Source organism: Pieris brassicae, chromosome 12, assembly GCF_905147105.1.
Source record: "Pieris brassicae chromosome 12, ilPieBrab1.1, whole genome shotgun sequence".
In the NCBI taxonomy this organism is placed as follows: Eukaryota; Metazoa; Arthropoda; class Insecta; order Lepidoptera; family Pieridae; genus Pieris; species Pieris brassicae.
The window spans coordinates 7756154-7779016 of record NC_059676.1 but is presented as its reverse complement, the minus strand read 5'-3'; the positions used below and the strand labels follow the sequence as shown (position 1 = coordinate 7779016).

General features: G+C 35.9%; 2 protein-coding genes across 3 annotated transcripts in view; one reads left to right on the top strand and one right to left on the bottom strand.

The window, feature by feature from the left end:
* Positions 1-485: 485 nt before the first annotated feature.
* LOC123717162 (tRNA pseudouridine(38/39) synthase) lies at positions 486-4320 on the bottom strand. Its single transcript, XM_045673021.1, has 9 exons — positions 4122-4320; positions 3925-4049; positions 3397-3598; positions 2561-2730; positions 2266-2468; positions 1992-2139; positions 1486-1635; positions 1102-1298; positions 486-583 (listed from the first exon to the last, which is right to left on the bottom strand). The coding sequence occupies exons 1-9, from the start codon at positions 4209-4211 to the stop codon at positions 516-518; spliced, it is 1353 nt and encodes a 450-aa protein (XP_045528977.1). The 5' UTR covers positions 4212-4320; the 3' UTR covers positions 486-515.
* Positions 4321-6302: 1982 nt separating this feature from the next.
* The window catches only part of LOC123717475 (anoctamin-4), a 33166-nt gene continuing 16605 nt past the window's right edge, over positions 6303-22863 (top strand). Inside the window, exons 1-8 of one of the 2 annotated variants that reach the window (XM_045673476.1) lie at positions 6303-6446; positions 17600-17834; positions 18940-19061; positions 19600-19740; positions 19816-19848; positions 21361-21507; positions 21581-21664; positions 22005-22139. In XM_045673476.1, coding sequence (XP_045529432.1) covers positions 17633-17834; positions 18940-19061; positions 19600-19740; positions 19816-19848; positions 21361-21507; positions 21581-21664; positions 22005-22139 — 864 coding nt within the window. In that variant the 5' untranslated portion in view covers positions 6303-6446; positions 17600-17632. Of the gene's footprint in view, positions 6447-17599; positions 17835-18939; positions 19062-19599; positions 19741-19815; positions 19849-21037; positions 21088-21360; positions 21508-21580; positions 21665-22004; positions 22140-22863 lie in introns of those variants that run through there. The other variant, XM_045673477.1, reaches the window with a different exon arrangement.

The window sequence follows — 22863 nt, the reverse complement described above, 5'->3', positions numbered from 1 at the left end:
TCAGTGATATACACCTGTGAAGATTTAAATCTGGACATGTTAAGCATACTTCAATTATTGCTTATAGCCAATGAATAATTTATAAAATGACTCGGCCCTAATTGTACACTATGAAATTATAATGGTTTAAGTTATTGTTATGTTTATTGGAAGCGCCATCTTGTATTGCCCCGAAAAATTACTTGTTTTTGAGAAAACCTTGCGTTTGCGTTTAGACGTTCATTATTTAAAATATGTATTATCTGTAGATATTATGACTACGTTACATATAACAATCAAAAATACAGAACTCCGTCAATCTTATTATAAAAAATTTACAACTGTGTAAAATTTTAGATGGCGCTGATTGACAAAAAGTCCCTTAAGTCCCCCGCCTGGAGCTTTATGTCTGGTGTTGGTCTATAGATGTCTTTGGATCGCCCGGAGATAAAATATACTTGTTATGATTACTGTTTTTCTGTCACTTATGGGTTAATAAAACTAATTTAATATGTATATACATATATTATGTTACATTATGTACCAATATTATCATCACATTTTCTTTTCTTCATATAATGCTCAATCCGCTCTTCTAAGCTTGCTAAAATAACAAAAGGTATTAATTCAGATGCATATTAGTATTAACAAACAATTTAGTACAGACTACACATATTTAGATTTTAACATCTACAGTACAGCACAATTGACGAAACTATGAGAGTACTTAAAAACACTATAAAAGTGCTGGTATTCAAAATGCAACTAAAATATATAGCTACTATGAAAAAATTATATGCTGCAAGGTTGTCATGAGTTTGCCAATTAAAAATAAATTATAGGTTTATATGTGTTTTCAAATACACAAAGTAACTCTATTCATTCAAGTTGGATTCCCATTCAAAATTACATATCAGTCGTAAATTTTCGTTATATGTAATGAGGGAATGTTGCGAACTACAGAATAAAATATTGTACTATAATGTATATATGTGGTACCCAAAATCTAAACCATACCAATGGAATAGACAAAAAAATGTGTCTGCAACTGAGGAATTTATTCAAAATTATCATTAATTATATAACTTATAACTTGAATAAAATTTTAAAAAATATACTTACAACAAACTTCCCTTTTCAACAAAGGTACATATTTTCTGGGTTTAACACCTTGAGTTAAACCATCAGAATACACCATAATGCTATCTATTCCTACAACATTTGATTCACAATTCTCCATCTCTGTCACACTCTTATTTTTATTTATTGAATAATGTATATTTTCTAAATTTTCAATACAGTCCTTTATCATTGTTGCTCTGAAAAAGAGTAAAACATATTATTACATTTTTTTTTATAAATAACATATGCCCTCATAGGTGAATTAATATTTATCATCAAAATGAGAAGGACACCACATATATTAGCTAAATGAGTTGCGTATTATAAGAGTTAGTTAGATCCAAAGGCATCAAATAATCTTTAAAAAGTAACATGAGTACTAACTTTACATTTTGCAATGCCCACATCTTTTGCAAAATCTCTATAACAGATTTTAATTCATCTGTATAAACCCAATTAGAAGCTTTTTCCAAATCATATGTGCATTCAAATAAATTTAACGGCACATCTATAGCCATGTTGTACTGTGGTTTTCTGAAAAAGAAATAGTGTTTATTTGTAAAGTAGTCCGATGATGACAAATTAAAGAAGTTAAGAAATGAATGTCTTTATTATTGATGTAATGTCTTTTACACAAAAATATAACAAATCTTTGTTAATTCTGATGTAAAAAAGAGATTAGTGAATATTAATTAATCATTAACTGAATGTCCCGATAATATATATACATATATATAACTGTGTTCTACATGGCATTAAACATCTTGATTTTTTTTCCACAACTCAATTATTAGGCAATTATGGTAAGTTGTCATTCTGTTTCAATACAAATAAAACATATATTTTTAAATGTACATTCTAACATCAATATTGCTTCTTATTATTCTAACCTTTCATTTGTTTCTACATCAAGTAGGTCATTAATGACCCTTGGCTCCTCTTTCCCTTCACCTATAAGTAGTAAGACACCCATGATGCATCTTATTTGATGCCATAAGAATGCATTGCCTTCTAGGATTAATACATACATAGAAGTAGCTAAAATGTAAGGTTTTATTATTGTTTAAACTTATACTATTTGACACTATTGTAAAACTTTTGGTAACCATTATAAAAGCAACTTAAAAAAATGTATTTAAGAAATCGCAAAAAGAAGTCACTTACGTTCACCACCTTCATTCACCGCTACTATATCAGCTGTCAAAATTTCCCGTCTAAATTGTGTAACACCATTACCAACGTCCATTTTACAAAGATGGCGGAAATCGTGAGAACCAATCAGGCGTGAGCAAGCATCCCGCATTGCAAAAATATTTAATGAAGATTTTGGAAAATAGTATTTATATTTGCGTTTTTTGCAGTCGAATCTGTAAAAAGGTTCCAATCTTAGAATAAGTTCATAAGGCATAAATAGTATATTCATCAGACACTTAAGTTTTCATATTGATTTTTGTATTACCTGGCACTGTAGCTTTCACAATGATCTGGTATTGGCATCCATGTAACAGCTCTAATATCTTTAGGCAGTACTCGATTCAATAACTTACAATACTCTATCTCAGTTGATAATGATTCTGCCAGATTTTGTATATCTGATGGGTGTTTACTCCTTACTGTTATTGATATAACCTGAAAATTATAGAAATAATTGTAAGTACCACATAAGAAGTAACATTCTTCTTTTATGATTTTTTAAAATATATTTATAAATGGTTGCATAGCAATTGTTTTTAAGGTTATATCTTAAATTCAATTTTGAACTTATGGTCATTGCTTTTGAAGAACAAAATTACAGTGTAAACTCTATATAACAACACTGAAGGGACTATGCATTACATGGGGTTATAGAGGGTTGTCGTTAAATGGAGACAAGAAACATATAGATAATCCATGCCTCCTACTTATAAGATGGTCAAGAACAGACTACATGTACATCTACAAGCAATCATAATTTGTAAACAAAAAAATTAATTTCTTAGACAGTTTGTATGCATGATTCAGACAGTTAAATTATTGCAGGCTAGGGTAATAAAGCAAAAAAAAGCATCATCTTAATATTACTTTATTAATAAGTTGTTGGCGTTATTGAGAGAGGGTGTATTGCTTTGTAGAGTGTATTACTGTGTGAAAGACAAGCTTAACCAACCAAAGCCAATTGATTACGACTCTCTACAGTTCAAAGTTAAATCAAGGGATGTTACCTGGAGTTTACACTGTATATTTAAAGTTAAATTATACATAATATAATAATAAATTGCAAAATAATATAAACTTTTTCTATTCCTGTACACTCACCTGACCAAAAGCACTAACACCCTTATCTGTCCGTCCACATCTATGATATTGTGATTTTTCTCTACTTTGTATAAGACAGGTTTTAACTAGAGCTTTGAATAAATGATGTTCTATGGTCTGTGTTGTATCTTCCTGCACTGCTAAGCCATGGTAATCCCACCCAAAGTACAGGAACTTTAGTAGTATCCGGCGATGGTGGCATCTATACAGAATAATTTTTAGTTATAGTTGTTTGTTGAAAATAATATTTGTAAATAGCAATTAAAAATGAGATAAGTCTTCAAATCGTTTAATATAATGAAGGAACTAAATGAATGAACAAACTTTGTGATTTAAAAGAAACTTCATGAAGTAAAAAAAAAGTTTCTGCAAACAATTATTATGATAACACTTTATTTTCATTAATTCTTCTTTGAAAAATTTGTATCATAAATAATATGTTTATTATATTTTAGCTAAAACAATGAAAGCTTTGCCGACACTAAACCATAACTAGTATATTTTATATTTGCAAGAAGTTAAACTTACTTTGAAAAGTCATACTGCTTTTTATTTTTATTACCAGTTTCATCAGTTTCAGAAATATTTTTACTGATAATATTCTTTAATTGTGCATTATGAGCTTCCAACTGTATTATTCTATCAACTAATTCCTGAAAGTACAAATTTGAAATCTTACATTTTGTTAAGGTTATGTTATTAATGTTAATCTCCAATTTTTTTACTTCTTTATCCAATTGTAGAAGTTCATCCTTTGTTACGTTTTTGGTTTTCTTTAGTTTTGGTGGTATTTTGATAGGATCGTTATTTTCCATTTTCTTGAAAATTGTAATTAGCTATATATTTTTAAATTTTAATTTATCAAGTATCAACATACTTCAACTATGAGCATCAACTTTAAAGTTGGAAATAAATAATGGTCAATATACAATTAATTGTTTGTCAAGACTTAACTGACGAATGACGTTAGACGTATCGTCGCCGTCATTTATCAGGGCATCGTATGTCAAATTGACATAAATATTATTCCTACTATAAAATTAATTGAATAGGCATTTTATAATCTGTACCTTTGTAATTATAGCAATATGTACCAAGCAAGTCTGCAAGTTTATTTTAATAATAGTATTTAATTTATTAAAGTAACATAAATTACCAAAATAAACCATAAAGCTTAATAAAGCTTAGATTTTCTAAAATTTTATTACTGGCAAACGGATATATTTTTGCAATTTTGCTTTAAATCACACGTCAATTAATCAGTGCTTTTCGCTGATGGCGATGCTTTAGATATCTCGTAAAGAGATACAACGGCAACAATTAAGAACTTTTCAACTAAAGACGTGTTTCCGCGACTAAGTAATCATGCTCCTTATCACCAGTTCGACTAGCACACTAGGTACACTTGGTACCTAAAATTTCGCCTTAAAGCACTCAACTAAGTGAAGTATATATATACTTCAACGCAATTTAATAATTTCAAAATTTACAACCTCAGATTAAACACAAAAGTTCAAATTGCGTGTCATAAAAATTATTAAATGCGTGCTTAAAAATAATTTAACTTATTTGATAAATTAGGCGCCGCTTGCCTGCGTAAGTAGGTTATGTTGATTTCCTAATACCTTAATTTACATAATTTGAAATATAACATAAGTATTTAAATAAATAGCAACATATTCAATATATTCTTTGGTAATTAAAAGTTAAAGGTAATTACTTGTTCTACGTTTTGTTTAAGTCACGTGCCATTTTTTAAATCGCGTAATCATCCCATAAATTGGGAGAAAAATAAACGTTTAAATAGTACCTTTAACATTTAATACTTATTTTGCTATTACAACACGCCATATAATATACGCGTACTGTTAGTATTCACTAAAAAATGGTCATTTAAATAAAAAAACAAGGTTTGTAGAGATGATTAATAATTATTATATAAAAGATTAGATTAAAACAACGAACACAATTTGAAACAAAGAACTATATAGGGTTGTCGAGCCAGATAATTATTATTAATTTGAGCTGTATTATCCTTGCGGCGTGATCGTGTTCAAACTCCGTAAAATTTTTGTATGTGTGCAATTACTAAATACCAATATGTTTAAGGAAAATCGTCCCAGACCCAAAAATCGACGGCGTGTGTCAAATTGACCATTGTTAAGAAAGGAATATTATCAAGGAGACTTCCAAATTCTAAGGTCAAAATTAAAGGTCACTTGGATTTTTTATACAATTGTTTGCAATGACAAACCAAGTAAAACGTTTATCAAATTTAAATGTATAATTACCAATTATATTTTATTTTACCCAGGATTCGAATCTATATATTTCGCTGCAATATACGTGCAGTTATAAACGCTTTTAAAGGGCTTTTTCAGGCATGAAATAATTTATTCTCGTATCGTGCCATCAAGTCAAAAAGGCTTTTCCGATATCCATTAATAGTGGTGTAACAATGTCGATAAAACACATTTAAACATTAAAATATTTAGCTTTTTTATATAATTAAAGTTAAATATTATAACGGTTTTTGTACATTGCAACAAATTTTTTTGCATAATACCCCGTGGTAAACGAGCAGGAGGCTCACCTGATGTTAAGTGATGCCACCGCCAATGGACACTCTCAATGCATGCATGCCTTTAAATTGTATTTGCGTGTGGATTTTTTGTATAAACAAATAAATATGATAAAAGAATTAATTGTTAATTTGGCATCCTCACTGAAATTCGTCACCTAACTATAATTTATCATCTATCTAGTATGTTTGTATAGCAAATCTCTCTTCAACCTTGTATTTAAAATCTATTTTTATAAAAATATCGACATATACGTAATAGCAGCACTAGGTCATAAGTGCGGCCATATTGAATGGTTTATTTGAAAATCGAATTTCATCGGAAGCGCGCGTTACAAAATCGCGAATAATGTTTTGTTTTTCTCATAGACAACTTGATTTATGAATACTTATATATTTAAAAGCATGTGATTTATAATCTTTATGGTGAAAAAATTTTGTTTTTCTGTGATGACGAAATAAGTTTTGTGTGAGTATTTATCATTGCGTTTAGCATTTTTATCATTGTTTTCTCATGCGTGAAATATTATAGCGCTTTGGTATTGTATTAATGTAGTAATCTAAATAATTAGGACTGTGCGATTTTAGTAACAGAAGTTGTTTTATTTCCAACACACAAATAAACAGTATTTACAATATTCTTAACCTACATTTTGACAATAATAATAATTAAAAATTTATAAACAACGTTGACTTTGTTCCCTTTGCCGTATAGACTCTTGGGCCGTGGGTTCAAGTACACAGGTGCTAATAAACGATTTAAATTGGCGCCTGGTAGACAGTACCGGTGACAACCATAGCTGGTGCTTTCCTCGCTCAACGAATAAATGGGGGAAATGCAGCTGCATTAAAGTTGCACTGCCACAGGGACCAAACTTTTCCTATTATCAAGTTTAATTATTAATATTACTATTGCGATTTTATTCATAATTTCACTTACAATTTTAGTAATATTAACGAAATTTCAGTGCGTCTTAATCGAGATATAGTTAATCTGGGATATATGTTTATGTGTACTGAATACTAGCAATGGAGACTTTTATCATTATCTTATATGTACAATATGATTCACCAAATTGTTTAATATGAATTGTAGTTCAATGTTAAAAACGTACTTTAGCATCTTATATTATATAATCAAGCTTTAGGTTTATTATATTTACTTTACTTTCAAATTAAATGCTGCTAGATACTAACAAAAAACTATTGTTTTAAATCGTACATTTGTTAACTCGTGTGTCAAATAAAAAAAACTGTGAACTATGTTCATGTCAAAGTGTTGACAATTCAAATTTCAGCAATCATAAAGCGATTTTTTTCCATTCAATCTATTATTGAACCACAACATACAGTGTAACGTCTATATAACGACACTGGGGACTCTGCTTTTTATGGCGTTATAGAGAGTTGTTGTTAAATGGGGAGAAGAAAATCCATGACTCCTACTTATTTGCAATTGTCAACAACAGTCTACACGAGCAAGCAATTCTAATTTGTAAACAAAAGAACGAATTCCTTAGAAAGTTCGTATGAATGACGCCGACAGTCGAGTTTATAGCGAGCTAGAATAATAAAGCTACAAAGCTGTGCAGTTTTAACTAACTTTAGCAACTTAAAAAGGACTTTATTTCCCAAGTGTCGTTATTGAGAGTGAGTGTAATGCAATGCAGAGTGTATTGAAGCCAAGCTAAACCTTTAGGGAGTTCGTCGTTAAATCGAGACGTTACATAGAGTTTACACTGTATTTCTTCATAGGGATGAGAACAGAAGGGTTTCCTTCTGTTCTCACCTGATAACCCTTAACGGGCAGGAGCTTTTTCTCACTTAACATCAGGTAAGCCTCCTTACCGTCCTTGGACACCCACATTGCCAGAAGTCTCGTTGCCGGCCTTATAAGAATTGGTACGCTTATCTTGAAGGTTTTAGTGTTGATGGTTTTTATTTTAGCTTATCTATTTTGTTAGTAGCCGTAAATTAGTTAAAACATAGTTGAACATAACAATGCGTTATGTAAATAATTATTTTTAGAACTACACTAAAACTTGTATTGAATTTAATTGTATCGATTTTACGATTTCTCCGATGTAATCGTTAATACTGGGTTTACTGTTAGACTAGCCTCGCGTCTGATTTTGACGCAATATAAAAACATATATTTTTCGTAATGTACAATGTACATTTAAAATGAAAACATTCAATACCAGAGCTGAACACGTGAAACACAATTAATTATTTACTTCATAATTTAAAAATATAAATTATTAAGGAAATTTACGTTCTAAGGTTGATTTCTGTTAATTTAATGATTAATGCCGTAGTATATTTATTATAATCGCGTAAATGAATACGCGTGAAGTGAATTCTGACAATTTTTTTGATAATTTTATGAATTCTTTAAAACCAATGTGCACGCCCAAACAATGAGTATTCGGCGATAAAGATAATAAGATTTTTTTTAATTAAATTAAGTTACAAATGTAAAAACCTAATAACGTGTGTGACCTTTTGCCGACATCACAGCTTGAATCCTTCTGGGCATACCACGATGCTTTGAGGAATACGTACCCACTCTTCTGTAATTACTCTTTTTAGAAAAGAAGAAAGAAGGTTATTTAAGAAAAATCAATTAGAAGTGTGGATTATACACATTACAGAAGCCTAAATAAAACACCAGCGGTGCTACCACCACTTAGTTCTGGGCGTCATATTTATGTATCTGTTACGTGATGATTTGTGTTTTTCCAATAAAAAAGTAGGTCACCTGCCATTGAGGCCAGTCTCACGTCGTCGTTATTTTGGGTATGCCGATTTCTTCAAGACGTTTTCCTTCACCCACCGTTCCCCACACGATTTTCAAACCGCACATAGACACAAAGTCCATTCGAAACTCGAACTCAAGGATGAGAGTCGCTCGCTGAAGCCACTCCGAAGCCCAAATTCTATTTAAAAGAAAAATTGATAATTTCATGAATTGGCCACCAATTTCACTATAAATTCTATTAAATCTAGTTATGACCGTATATGATCGTGGATAATTCAAATTTTTGAAATTTCATACATAGGACTTAAATTAATAATGCCAATCTGAGCCAGTCTCAGTAAACTAGCCCAGACTGGCACAGTCCCTTGGGTAGGATGCCTGACGAACCCCGAGGGCCCATCTTAACGGCGTGTGAAGGTGGGGTGGGGTGGGGGACCCACTAAAAACACCTCAGCCCGCTACCCGTCTGAATAGCAGAGGGATTTGAGTGTAAACCCAGCCCCACAGACCCCGCGTCAAGCTCGACATCCTTGACGCGGACCTGCGTAAGCGGATTTTCAGCTCATTTTAAAAAAGTCTCAGTAAACTATGTGGAACTATCTACAAATACTTCCCTCGTTCACAATCGTCTCATATCAAACATTTAAGTTTCCACAAGACTTTTAACAAATTATCAAATTTAATTAGGTGGATTCGCCTTGAATGCGAATTTACTAACACTCCAAATTTCAGTACATGTTTGATCTATTTTTATGAATTATAAATTGTGTAATATAATTTATTTATCATTTACATAGACGTGCAGATGGCCCTATATATCTAATACTGAAAGTGCACTAGATTTACCTCGGAAAAGTGCGTCATTCCACAAATATTCCCGCGGCTTTTATCTAAACCTGGTAAACGGCCATGTCGTTCTATATTCAAATTGCCATAAAAATAGCCTGTATTCGAGTACAACTGTAGTATTAAATACATATATTTATTTTTATATTATTAAATTATTTAAAAAAACTAGGTAGATGTAGAGGTAAATGTAATCCTGATACATTAAGTTTGTCATGTATACGACCTCCAACAGAATGAAGGCATTCTCCAAATTCTTCCACTTGTATCTAATCCTCTCCACCATTTTTCAATCCTACCTCGCTATATCTATTCCATCTTTTAACGTCTCTGGTAGCCGTCCTTTTTTTCTTCCCACTGAGCCAAGTTAGTGTATTTTTGACCCATCTGTTACCACTAACGCGGGCAGTGTGACGGGCCCATTTCCACATTAACCTTTTGAATGTGTTTCGACTTCTGTTTTGTTTGTAAGGCTTCGTATTACACCGTTTTCAACTTTGTCTTTAAGTTTCAACCAAAGAATAGAAAGCTCCATAGACCTTAAGGATACTCCAAAGTGTAATAGAAAAACAAAAACATTAAAACAACCTTGTCCGACTTATCCAACCAAGATATAGATTAAATTGAATACGGGTCGTAGCTGTAACGACTCGTTTTTTAGATATAAAAGGCTGTAGGTCCATTTTAATTTTGTAAAACCTGGCGTCAATGTTGGCAGGCATGTATTAGTAAACACGCGATGTTATCACTCAACAATAATTATGCACATCCAATACTAATTTAACTTTATGCCTAGTTTGTAATAGGTTTCATTAGTGTTCGGACTGAAATATAGGTCGACAGCTCATCAATGATTGATGTAATTTAAAACCTTCCTAGTGTAGTATATATATATATATATATATATGACATGCAGATTGCAGACAGCTTTTTGCTATTTCTCAGTCAACTTTAAGCAACAGAATATACAGCTTGTTTTATAATTTTGAATTCACTTTATATATAATAACTGCCCCCGGCTAACTTCGTTTCTCCTTAATATGATTTTACTTAGCCTATCTTTGTAGTTCATACCAACATGGAACATTTTGCTTTGCTACTCGAGGTACTGTTTGGTTTTCCGGTTGTTCTTTTAATTTTTGAGAGTTTTATTATTTATTAAAAATAGGGGTTGATCGTAGAGGGGTGAAGTTTTTGTCTAAAAATAAAATATAAAATTTAAGAGTGGACCGACCACCCTTAACATATTTATGGATGAAAAATTTTGTAGATAGATGTTGTCCGATTCGACACTAAATTTTACTAAAATCAGTCGAGCCATTTCGGAGAAGTTTAATTACAAACACCGTGACACAAGAATTTTATATATTAGATTACATTATTCTATATTTATCGTTAGTTTATATTAATGACTTATATATTCTTTTTTCTTGATTCGCTACCTCTAACCAAGTAATAATTTATAATATATGATATAATAATCATAATATAAGCCTTTATTCAGACAGAACTTTACACAATTTAAATCTTAAACTAGTGTCTCTAGTGAGTTGGTGACACCGACAACCCATCTGTTTGCCCAACTTTGGCAAAGGCCTCCTCCATTTCTTTCCACTCTGCTATGTGACTTTCCATATTTTCCCAGTTAAGGTTTTTATTTCGTCCCCACCTTCGAAATTGACTACCTCGTTTTCTTCTCTTATTTCTTGGGTACCAATATATGATCTTTTTGTTCCAGTATTCTATACCTCTTATTATATGACCATCCCATTTCTATTGGAGTAGGTTTCCTGAGCAAGTAATAATTTAGTCAATCACAAATACTATATATTGATGAGGTCCGAGACAACCTGAATCGGTGATCAATATCTTATCAAGTAATACCTTTGCTAGTTAAGAATACTAGGTTTCGTTGATAAATGTATATTGTTGAAATATGTAGTATAAAAATTAAAACGCATGTGTAACTAATACTTTAAACAACTTCGGTCACGTTCATCGGGCATGATCTAAAGAAAAGCGCTGAAAAACTAGCTGAAAACTGTCTTGTCGAGCTTTTTACTCCAGGAAGTTATAATAATGTAATTTAAAGTTGTTCTTAAAACTTGTAAACTTCTAATTGTAGTTTGATTTCCGCTCAATTCTTAGGTTTTTATTATTCTGTGGTTTTTATTCAATTAACCCCTTTCGATTTTAAAGACATTATTCCAACAAAACATTTATTGCACAGCAAGTTAACATAATGATTGTCTTAGAGAGATGCGCTCAGGCATTGCTCCATCATCATCTAGTGCCTATAAGGCGGTGGTTGACAGTGCCATGGGCAAAACGTTTTAATTAAAAAAACACAAAAAATGAAAGGACGATTTTCTTTGGAACATTTATTTCTTTTGAAACATGTTCAATATAATGTACCCTTTTATGTTACTAACTACTTTTAGCTAAATATAGTACAAAAAATAAATTTTATAAATAAATGGCACCACAAGCTTTTTAGGTCTAATCCTCAGATTTATGTATCTGTTTCATTAGAAAACTCTAATAGCAACCTACCTGTGCTTGACACACGCCAGGCCGTCGACTGTTTGGGTGTAAGACAAGCCAGTTTCCTCACGATGTTTTCCTTCACAGTTCGAGTGAATGTTAAATGCTCACACAGAAAGAAAGTTCATAGTGCGCAACCGGGGATTGAACCTAAAACCTCAGGGATGAGAGTCACACGCTAAAGCCAAGCCCAAAATATAATATAAAATCTTTTCTCTATTAGTTGTATGGACCTCTTCCTGTTCCAGGTTTTATGTATAAATTTTCTAAAACCTATTGAAATAACAAGTAGTTGGTAATACTTAATACAATTCTCTTCAAGTCGTGTGAACCGAACATACGCTGTGAAATGCCACACCGCGCATTAATATTATATTATTTATCGATTTTTCTCGGCTATACTAGTCACTAGAACTATTTTCGAAGGCCAAATATCGAAATAATTGTGTTTTAATTGGTACACTTAGTTTTAGAATGAGAGGTATGGGACGATAACTATATTGTTCTAGCCCTTGTGCCCTTGAACTCATAAATTTTGTGTACCTCTTCAAATACTGTTAGCCTATAATGTGTGCAACGGATGAGTCTGAGCTCTCGAAATAAAAGTTTATACGGGCATACCACATCCATTATACATGAGGTATATGACTGTCACCTGCGGAATGGCACTGCGCGTGCTAAGTCTTTATTTTTATTTTTATGAAGGAGGTAAAAATGCACAACTGCAGGCCCGCGAGTGCATGCAGTCGCTATCGCGGGGACTGTGGGGATGGTTAACTCTTATCCCTCTGCTAATCAGAGGGGAGAAACCCGACCCAATAAAATTTCCTCCTGAGCCCTCCATATCGCACACATTCATTCTAAATGAATGACGTCTGGCACCGCATTGAGTTCCCCGGGGGTTGCACTAGGCATTCAACTCAGGGAACTCAGGCGAATATGACTGCATACGGCCGCAGCGACGGCGCAGGGGGATGCTGTTGGGCAAACGCTCCTCGCGTCTTGCCCCCGCACCCCCGCCTCGCCGCCGCCGAGCACAACCCCTCCGGCCATCGCCACGCACCTCCCGCTGACGCTCGGCAGCCTCCTTCTGCAGCAGGACATGCTCACAGAAGAAGGCCACCGCACGCCATGCCTCTTGGCTACCAAGCATTGCTGCAACAAGGCTCGGTAGCGAGAGGTCCGTCCCGACGACCGAGACTAGGTCATGGCGTTGCCTCGACCAAGTGGCACAATCGGCCAGGGTGTGCTCCGCCGTGTCCTCTGGGGCACCACAATGGTGGCAGATGGGAAGGGTTTCCCGCCTCGCCACCTTGTGCAGATACCACCCAAAGCACCCATGCCCAGACAGTATCTGCGCTATCCGAAAGGACACGACTCCACTCGGGCGATTCACCCATTCCCGCAGGCATGGGCGAATCGCCTCCACGGTGCGTACTCCCGCCCTAGGCATAGCCAGATCATGGGCCCATCTATTAAAGGTGGCCTCCCTGGCTTGCCTCCTTGCCGGTCCGACCAGTTCTGCCATCGGCCACCTGCCCTAGTCTCACACTTGAGACGATACAGGTCGCCTAGGGCCAACGCCTCTAACTCCCAGGGGGGAGTCCCCGCCAACAGGCACGCCGCCTCGAACGAGACGGTCCGGTAGCATCGAGCCGCCCGAACCGCCATCACTCGCTGTGGCCTCCTGAGTAGGGTGCGGTTCCTCGCCCTCAGCCTATCATCCCATATAGGGGCCCCATACAATGCCATACTGTGATGTGACCATCATTCCGCAGTACAGCCTCCGCACACTCTGCTTAGGGCCCCCAATATTCGGCAATAGCCTTGCAAGCGCCCCCTCCGCCCCTACAACCTTCCCCGAGAGCTTCAAAGTGGGCCTCGAAGTTCCAGCGGCCATCCAAGACGAGACCAAGGTACTTTATCTTGGACGCCACCGGAACCCCCACTCCTTCTACCATCAAGACCGCCCCAGGAGGTAGACCATTCCTAGGGCCATGGAACAATAGGGCGTCCGTTTTTTCAAGAGACACCCTAAGGCCCAGGGCCCTTATCCGTCTCACAACAAGAGAGGTGCCCACCGTTGCGAGTCGAGCCACCTCCCCATAACTTGCCCCGTTGGCCACTACGAGGGTGTCGCCTGCATAGCAGAAGACGCGCAATCCCGGAAGAAGCGCGCCCCTCAACACCCAATCGTAGGCCATGTCCCACAGAAGCGGCCCAAGGACTCAGCCTTGAGGAAGCCCACACCGCACAGGATGGTAGGAGATCGTGCCCTCCATGTTGGAGTAGATCCATCTTTCCATAAAATAGTCCCCCACTATTTGGCGCAGATACAGTGGGACCTCGAAAAACTCAAGTGCCTCTCTGACCACACCAAAAGGGAGACTATTGAAGGCATTCGCAATATCTAACGATACTGCCAACAGTCGTCCCGTCTTCCAAGCCACCGGGAACCGTCCACTGCGTAAGCATGCAGTGTACAGCTCCCTGGGCGCGTGCTAAGTCTAGCGAGAAAGCGGCAACGCCGTATCATCCTTTTCTTGAACCTGTTCAGGAATTTTCAGTTACTAAGTTGTATAAGCACTGTATATATAAATTTCATTCAATTTGAACCAGCAGTTTATGAATTATTTTATTTATTTATTAACTTCGTTACACTACAGAAAAATAAATAAAAGAATTGAACATAATTAAATCAAAAGGCGGCTTTATCGCTTTCGAGCGATCTCTTCCTGGCAAATTATAAGGATTCAAATTTCTTAATATTAGGTCCTTACATATGAAATTGTCGTTTTATATGGGAGGAACAACAAGTCGAATATTTTTAAATATAATATATTTAATCTAAATAAATTTATTAAATAATATTTTGCCATCTCATAGGTAGTTCATTGATCCCTTTACTAAAAAAAACCAGTCGGACGGGAATCAATAAAATCTGTGAAGGCGATTTGTACTGCCCCATCAGAGTTAAATTTTTTCCCTTGCAAGAAGTTGTCCAAATTTCGAAAAAAATGGTAATCTGTTGGAGCAAGTTGGAGTACGGAGGATGTCTTAGACATTCCAATTGAAGCTCTTCTAATTTGGTAGCCTTCTGTTGCGCAGTGTGTGGTCTAGCGTTGTCGTGAAGTAGCAGTGGCGTGGAGCGATTGACCAGCATAGGTTGTTTAGCCGCTAGCTTTTCCATCATGGTTTGCAATTGGATTGCTGAGCCGTAATAGTCTGGCCAGATTTGAGAAAAATGCAATGAACAATACCGGCACTAGTCCACCAAACGCTTACAAGTAACTTTTTTGGGTTAATTTTCGCTTGGGGCAGGATTTGGCTGGCTGGCCAGGATCCAACCATTGCGCTGAGCACTTCCGACTATCGTAAAGAATATTTTTCATCACAGGTAATGATTTGGTTTAAAATACCTACCATTATTGTGCCGGTTCAGTAATGTAACGCAGCAGTCGATTCGCGTTTGCCGGTTTGCTTCAGTCAATTCGTGAGGTACCCACCTTTCAAGCTTTTTAATCTTCCCAATTTGCTTCAAGTGAAATAAAACAGTTTTATCACTAACACCGCAGCCTGCAGCTAACTCGGACGGGGTTTGCGATGGATCCGCTTCCACAATAGCCTTCAATACTTCATTATCAACTTGGGTCTCAGGCCGTCCACGGGGCTTGTTCTGCAGGTCGAAATTTCCAGAACGAAAACGTTGGAACCAAAAACGAACTGTGATTTCTTTTGCAACATGAGCGCCATACACATAGTTCACCCTTCGAGTCGTTTCCGCAGCACTAGTGCCACGGCGGAACTCGTACTCGTAAATAACGCGATATTTTAAGATTTCCATTTTGTAAAATGAGTGACGCAAACCGAAAAAAACAGAAGAAAAAAACAAATGAATGACGGTCATCGAAGCACAAATACATGAGTAAATAGCTGTACAAATTTGAATTTGAAATTCCTAACCAAAGAGGAGGTATTTGAGGTCAAAGTGGCCAGTACGACAAAACGCCAATTTCATATGTAAGGACCTAATATATCACTCACATATATTCTATGTGTCACTCACTGACTGACCGATCATAACTCTAAGGCACTTCTGGTAGACATAGACACTTTAAATTTAGAATACTTACTAACATAATGTATAAAATTATTCATTTGTAATTGATGTGTATGTGTATTAAATTGGAGAAGTCATATTTTCTTGTATTTTTAGGCATACGCATTGTTTTAGAATATATATGTAAATAAATAAAAAAAAGGAAAATCTAAAATATTATGGCATTTTCAGTCCGGTAAAAAATTAAATATGTATTTATTGATAATGTAAAACATTAGTAATATTGATATGGATACTATAAGGCCTTGTTAAGTTAACTTATTTCGTAAGGCTTGAGGCGTACGGTCCTTTATGTAGGGAAGTTTGGACGGTAGAAGTTGTGAGACTAAGTTAAGTTGTGAGAAGTTAAGTTTTTCATGGCATATATAATGAAAACATTCACTCTTATGTTTCTATTACAGTATCGTATTGACATACATGTGATACACACGTGCGTAAAAATACATAAAATATTAGATGTTTCTAAAAATAGGCAAAGTTGTTATAATATTGATTGGCTATTAAGGACTGAATCTAATATGTTCGTGACGTACATGTCAGCATTTTGAAAGTAATTTGTTTCTAATATTCTGTACTTATTGTTACATAAATAAAGTATACAACTTTTTACCGCGCCAAAATAGCTAACATTATACAGTCTACATTCGGTATTAAAGGAAAAATATAGGAATTGATTTTTTTTTGTATTTAAATAACAATAAATAGATGACCAAAGTATCGAAGGGTCCTCATCAGAATCAGTACTTGATCGTTACGATAAGTGATACCGCCGACCACAGACAGTCACATTGCCAGATGGCTCACAAGTGTTGCCAGGCTTTTAAGAACTGGTAAACTCTTTCCTTAGTCGAATTGGTTCGGAAATAATTCAGTGGGCAGCTGGTTTCACATAGTGGTGGTGCGCGTCAAAAACTGCCTTAAGAAACACTCAGTTGTGGACGGTGGCCTTGACGTCATATACATTACCATAAAAGCCTTATTCGTTTCTTCCATACATCTCAATTCTGAACAGTGTTAGCCTAGCTGTGTTGGCTTCAGCGTGCCACTCTCATCCCAGAGATCGTAGGTTCGATTCCCGGATGTGATCGAATTTCTTTATTTGTGCGCTTTTATCATTCGCTCGAGCGGTGAAGGAAAACATCGTGACGAAATCGGCTTGCCTTAGATCCAAAAAAAGATAACGGCGTGTGAAAGGCACAGGAGTCTCCTCACCTACTTGTCTATTAGATTAACAAATTACATTAAACGGAATTAGAAATCTGAGGCCCAGACCTAAAAAGGTTGTAGTGCCACTGATTTATTTATTTTAATTCATGCCTAATCTAAGACAAATTATAACACTTAATTTCAGTTGCTGTAGCGGTCCGGCTCTTATTCCAGAACAATGGATGGTACAGCTGCAGGAAATGCTCTGAACTATCTTAACCGCCATAAAGGATTCAAACATGGAAAAAGCAATAGGCTGGAACCTAATTTGGATAGAATTACCTTTGAGAGTGAAAAGTTTAAAGGGACACAGAGTGAAACGTCGTCTAGAAGAAATAGTGATGATGGCGGAAGAGCGAGACAGGAGGGTTTTAGACAAGGTATTGCCTTAGAATTATGTTTATGTTCTGTTAGCGAAATCATATGTATATATGTCTAATATTTGTAGATCTATGTATGTTTATAGACAAACTTCACGAAAACTATAAGTCATATTGAGATGATCACTATTGATTATTTAGGTAATAAAAATAGAATAGAATATTTAATTCCAAAACACAAATATACACTATTTACAATATTCCTAACCTACATAGTATTAATAAAAATTACAAATTGATAAATTTAAAACAAATTTAATAAGTCCCTGTGTACACTGTAATAAGGTACACTACGTACATTTAAAGCTGGCAGCATTCCATTTTCCATAGCTGGCGCTGTATTGCGTTACTTATAGTTAGTTGAGCGTGGAAAACACCAGCTCTGTGGTCATCGGTACTCTATACCAGGCGCAAACTTAAATCTTTAATTAGCACCTGTGCATTTGAACGCCACGGCTCGACAGCAGAGTCTATACTATGAAGGGGACAAAATAAAAGTTTGACTTATATTTGAGCCGTTTATTACTTTACTGATTTGTGGCCGCGCCATCCTTTGTGCTTGTCCCAGGGTGGTGAGACAGGGCTAAGCTCTCCGCATAAGTAGCATCCCATCCGGCCGCTTGCCATCGTCTCCATAGATGCTTGTTGGCTCCAAAAATTGTATTTTTAAATTATATTCCAACTTAGGAGACAGCCCATTTTTATCCATTATTTTATTTATGGTAAAATCATAACCTGGACCACATTCAGGATGTAATTCAAATTCAGGTACTAGAGAAAGGACCAGCTAAGAGTACCTATAACTGACGAGCTTGCATGAAGAATGTCATGAAAGTGGAAGAAGCGAGAGAGGTATGTCAGGATCGTAGCAAGTGGTCTCTGTCTACCCCTTAGGGAAAAAGGCATGACGATATATATGTATAAATATTCTTTTCGTATTTACACGAAATTTAAGCTCAATCGGGAGAAAAATCAAGTTAACTTTCGGTCTTAGTACTTTATTAACGGTCATTATTTTTAATCTATCCCAAAATCAGGTGACTTATATGTCAAACCGTCAAGACTTTTTTATGTAGACTTAGCGGTAATCTGAATTAATTTTCAGATGGAACAAGTTCCGAGCCACCAACCGCTTACATCACGACTCAGAATGTGTGGAATGACCTGGGCAGCTCAACGTCCACAACTAGAACTGAACTCAGTTTATCTGACACTGTTGACGAAGAGGTAATTAAACCACCTTAGTCAGGCAAAAACTTACAAATTTCTTCAAATTTATTACTTTCACATAAAAAACTAACTCCGTTGGCGCAACAATACAAAGTCTTGGCTTCCGAGACGAGACAGAAAGCCACCTACGATGATTCTGCTGGCTAATCAGCCACATGTAGCATAAGAGAGGTAGAGAGAGAGATTGACATGAGGAGATAGAGACGATGGTACCTGAAACTAATATCATAGGTGAACCCCGAACCTGTAAATATCTGAGAATACTTACCAATTGGCCGTTGGACGGTCGGCCTGCCTAGAATCACTAGATTGAAACCGTGGAGTGCCTATTTTTTTACATAATCACACAATTGACATTATTTAATAAATCGGCCGTAGACTTTTAACTATTTTTTAGTTTCAGCTGGTTCACTGGTGCACTTATCCTTTGGGTATTTGGATATCCCTGTTAATTTATTTTCCTATTCCTATTCCTATTATTATTTCCTATTATTTCTATATGAACATAGTTCTGCTATTTTTTTTATATCTTTAGGTCCACAGACGTCGGAGTCAAGACCTTACTCTCCCAGGTACACCACTGCATCCTCGAACACCGTGGAAGTCAGCCGACAGCTTAGCGTGCGATACTGCTTTTGGAACACTGGCTAATATTATAGAAAGTCCAGCTAATAAGGTGACTGTGAATTTTTGAATTTTTGAAAACAATAAATGTTTTAAAGTATTTAAGGGTATTTTTTATTATTTTCAGAGCGTGCCCTATATTGAGAGATGCGATAAAAAGGTATATATTACGTGGGTAACATTGAATAATAGTTAGACCACGTTTAGAAGTAGCCAGTTAGAAACATTGCTAATGAAAACCTTTTTCGAATTTCAATTTTAGAACTCTTTGGTAACCTAATGTATATTGCATTCATTTGTCATTTGTTTTTGTGAATTGGCGGCAAATCTAAAACTCTTGTTACACGAGAAAATTTTCGGTCAATGATTTATTATGACTTTCGTTGTGGGCTTACTCAACAACAAAGCTATGATAGGCTGCGATTGGCATTTCTTAATGAAGCCCCATCTCGTGCCACTATTCACAATTGATTTAACCAGTTTTAGCGTGGACGTAGCAATCTTAATCATGATCCGCGTGAGGGACGTCCTTTAACAGCGATTACTGAAGATAACATCAGAGCTGTGCGACGCATGATAGAGGAAGATAAGAGAGAGACCTATCAGCAAACACGGGCAAGCCAATGCCCATGCTCAATGTATGAGTAAAGTTAAAAAAAATACACGAACATTTAGGCGTCAGGAAGCTTTGTACAAGATGGATTCCCCATACTTTAACCGACGACCAGAAACACCGTCGCATGGACTGGTGTCGCCAAATGTTAGATAAGTTCAACGGCGGTGACTCAAATGCTGTATTTGGAATGCATGTCACAGGTGATGAAAGCTGTATATATTGCTAGGAACCCGAAACCAAAAGACAATTAACTCAGTGGGTGTTTCCTTTCGAGGATCGGCCAACTAAGGTAAAGAAAGGAAGAAGTTAAGGAAAAGATGATTGCCTCATTCTTTGGTCGGAATGGTTTGCGCATTTCGCAACAGTTGTGTTAGAAGATGAAAGGACAGTTACTGCAGACTGGAATGTCAATCGCTGTTTTCCTGTTGTCTTGGAAAAAAACTCGACAGCAGCTCCCTCGAAGCAGGATCCTCGTTCACGACGACAATGCTTCAGCGCACTCCGCAAAATGGACTGTTGAATATTTGACTACGGCAGGTGTCGAGATAATGAGTCATCCACCATACAGTCCTGTCCTGGCGTCCTGCGACTTTCATTTATTCCCAATAACTAAAGATAAAATTCGAGGTATTCGCTTTACGAGCCCTGAAGATGCGGTGAAAGCGTACGAAAATGCCATAGAAGAGACCACAAGAAAGAATGGGCCCACTGCTTTTCTCGGTGGTTCCATCGAATGCGACGATGTGTACAGAAGAACGGAGTTTAGTTCGAAAAACACTAAAAGTATTGTCAACTTTCTACCTTAAGCCGTTTTTCATTGTCTAAACATTTTCAGTGCCACCTAGGTAACTGCCGCGACTTTTGTACTCTAGAATAAAATTGCGGTATAAGCCATCTTAAATAAATATTATAAGTAGTATCAACTAAGTGGCTTAGGTGTGAGTATTTCCAAACAAAAAATAATATTCTAAACTGTTAGATAACGGACATATCACACATGGACTCTCACTCAAAACGAACGAAAATGAACTGTTCATAAGTTGAATTACATTGCAGATGTCTCTAAGAGAAGAACTTTCAAGGGACAGTCCAGAAAGGCCAAAACGCGGATGGAGGTTAGTTAGAAACGTGACATCAGCAGCTAGTGCTTTCATACCGAAGTTCAAGGAATCTGCTTTGCCCGGGACACCACTGCCTAACCAGGTACTAATTCTGAATGTATTTGAAAATATTTCTATGAAGATTTTTATAGTTTATTTTTCTCTTAAATCACTAGCACAACACAGACCATGAAAATAGCAAGCCATCGCTTCCGAGTTATCCAAACGAAAAAGAGAATGTTGGCGAGACCAGTCTTGATGTAAGTAAGCTTTATTATCAATTAATGAAGTAGGCATTTCATGGTTTTCCCTTTCATTAGTCTGTTTATTTACGGGGATTTATAAAACAGAGTGCTTCTCGCCCTTGGTATCGCAAATAAAGAAATAATATATACCTGTAGCAGCCAACTAGCTTAATCAGCCATTCAAAGTTAAATAACGCTGTACGTTAAATAGCTGTTAATTAACGGCGCCGTTTAGTTAAACGGCTAGGCTGTTAATTGAACGGCTAATTAATTTAGTTGGCTGCAATTTACATATATGGTATATCGTAATCAGTTAAAACGCTTATATATGTGAAAGATTTTTAATGGGTTTTAGGGACTTGATCCGGATTCGCTGATGTTCAGAGATGGTAGGAGAAGAATAGACATGGTTTTGGCATATGAGGAAGAAGACTACGGCGTGATGACGGAAGCCGAGGCCCGAAAACGAGAGCACAGGAGGACATTTCAGGTTTGATTATTATTTGTATCATTTGATTTTTCTTCTTATAAGTAATCCCATTTAAAATGAAGAATCTTCGTCTTATCGGTTATTGGTAATCAGATACGCGCTGTATATTATCAAATATCTTGAAATACTATAACTAAATAATAATACAATATAAAAGTTATTAATATAAAATTAAACTAAAAACATAATATAAAAAAAAACAAGAAAAGATTTAACCTAAACCTTTTTATAACTAATCATAAATAATGCAATTCTTGTGAATTCAGCTAGTGTACACCTAATAATATTCAGAGTGCGCAAGACACGCGTTAATGGCGCTTATCTGTAATTTAAATGCTATATAGTTGATATTCAATTCAATGCACTCAATACCGAGCACTACCTCTTTGTTGAACCAGCTACCAGTAGAGCTATTCCCAAACCTAAACGAAGAAGCGTATCAGTAGATAACAGCCGTTAGCCCCCGGCGTTGCAGAGGACCCGCCTGATCGTTTGCCTCCTGTCCTATGAATAACTCACGACGAACTAATAGGCTTAACCAGTAACTTCAATAGTGTCTCCGATCAAAATGTTTTGTATGTTATGAGTTATCTTAGAAATTCAAATATTGTTTGTGTTAAGTTTACTCTGTGGAAAGTGACTTAGACTTTTTTTTAATTTAAAAAACAATACATCGCCTAGTAATGTTCACAGAGTAGGTAGAAGGGCAAAGATAAACGAGAAA

Excerpts from the sequence above, each read along its gene's own strand:
- LOC123717162 (XM_045673021.1), bottom strand. The coding sequence starts at position 4,211 with ATGGAAAATAACGATCCTATCAAAATACCACCAAAACTAAAGAAAACC. Across the intron at positions 2,731-3,396 it reads GTGTTAGTGCTTTTGGTCAG|GTTATATCAATAACAGTAAG; the intron begins GTGAGTGTACAG and ends TATAATTTTCAG. Across the intron at positions 2,469-2,560 it reads TGTGAAAGCTACAGTGCCAG|ATTCGACTGCAAAAAACGCA; the intron begins GTAATACAAAAA and ends ACCTTTTTACAG.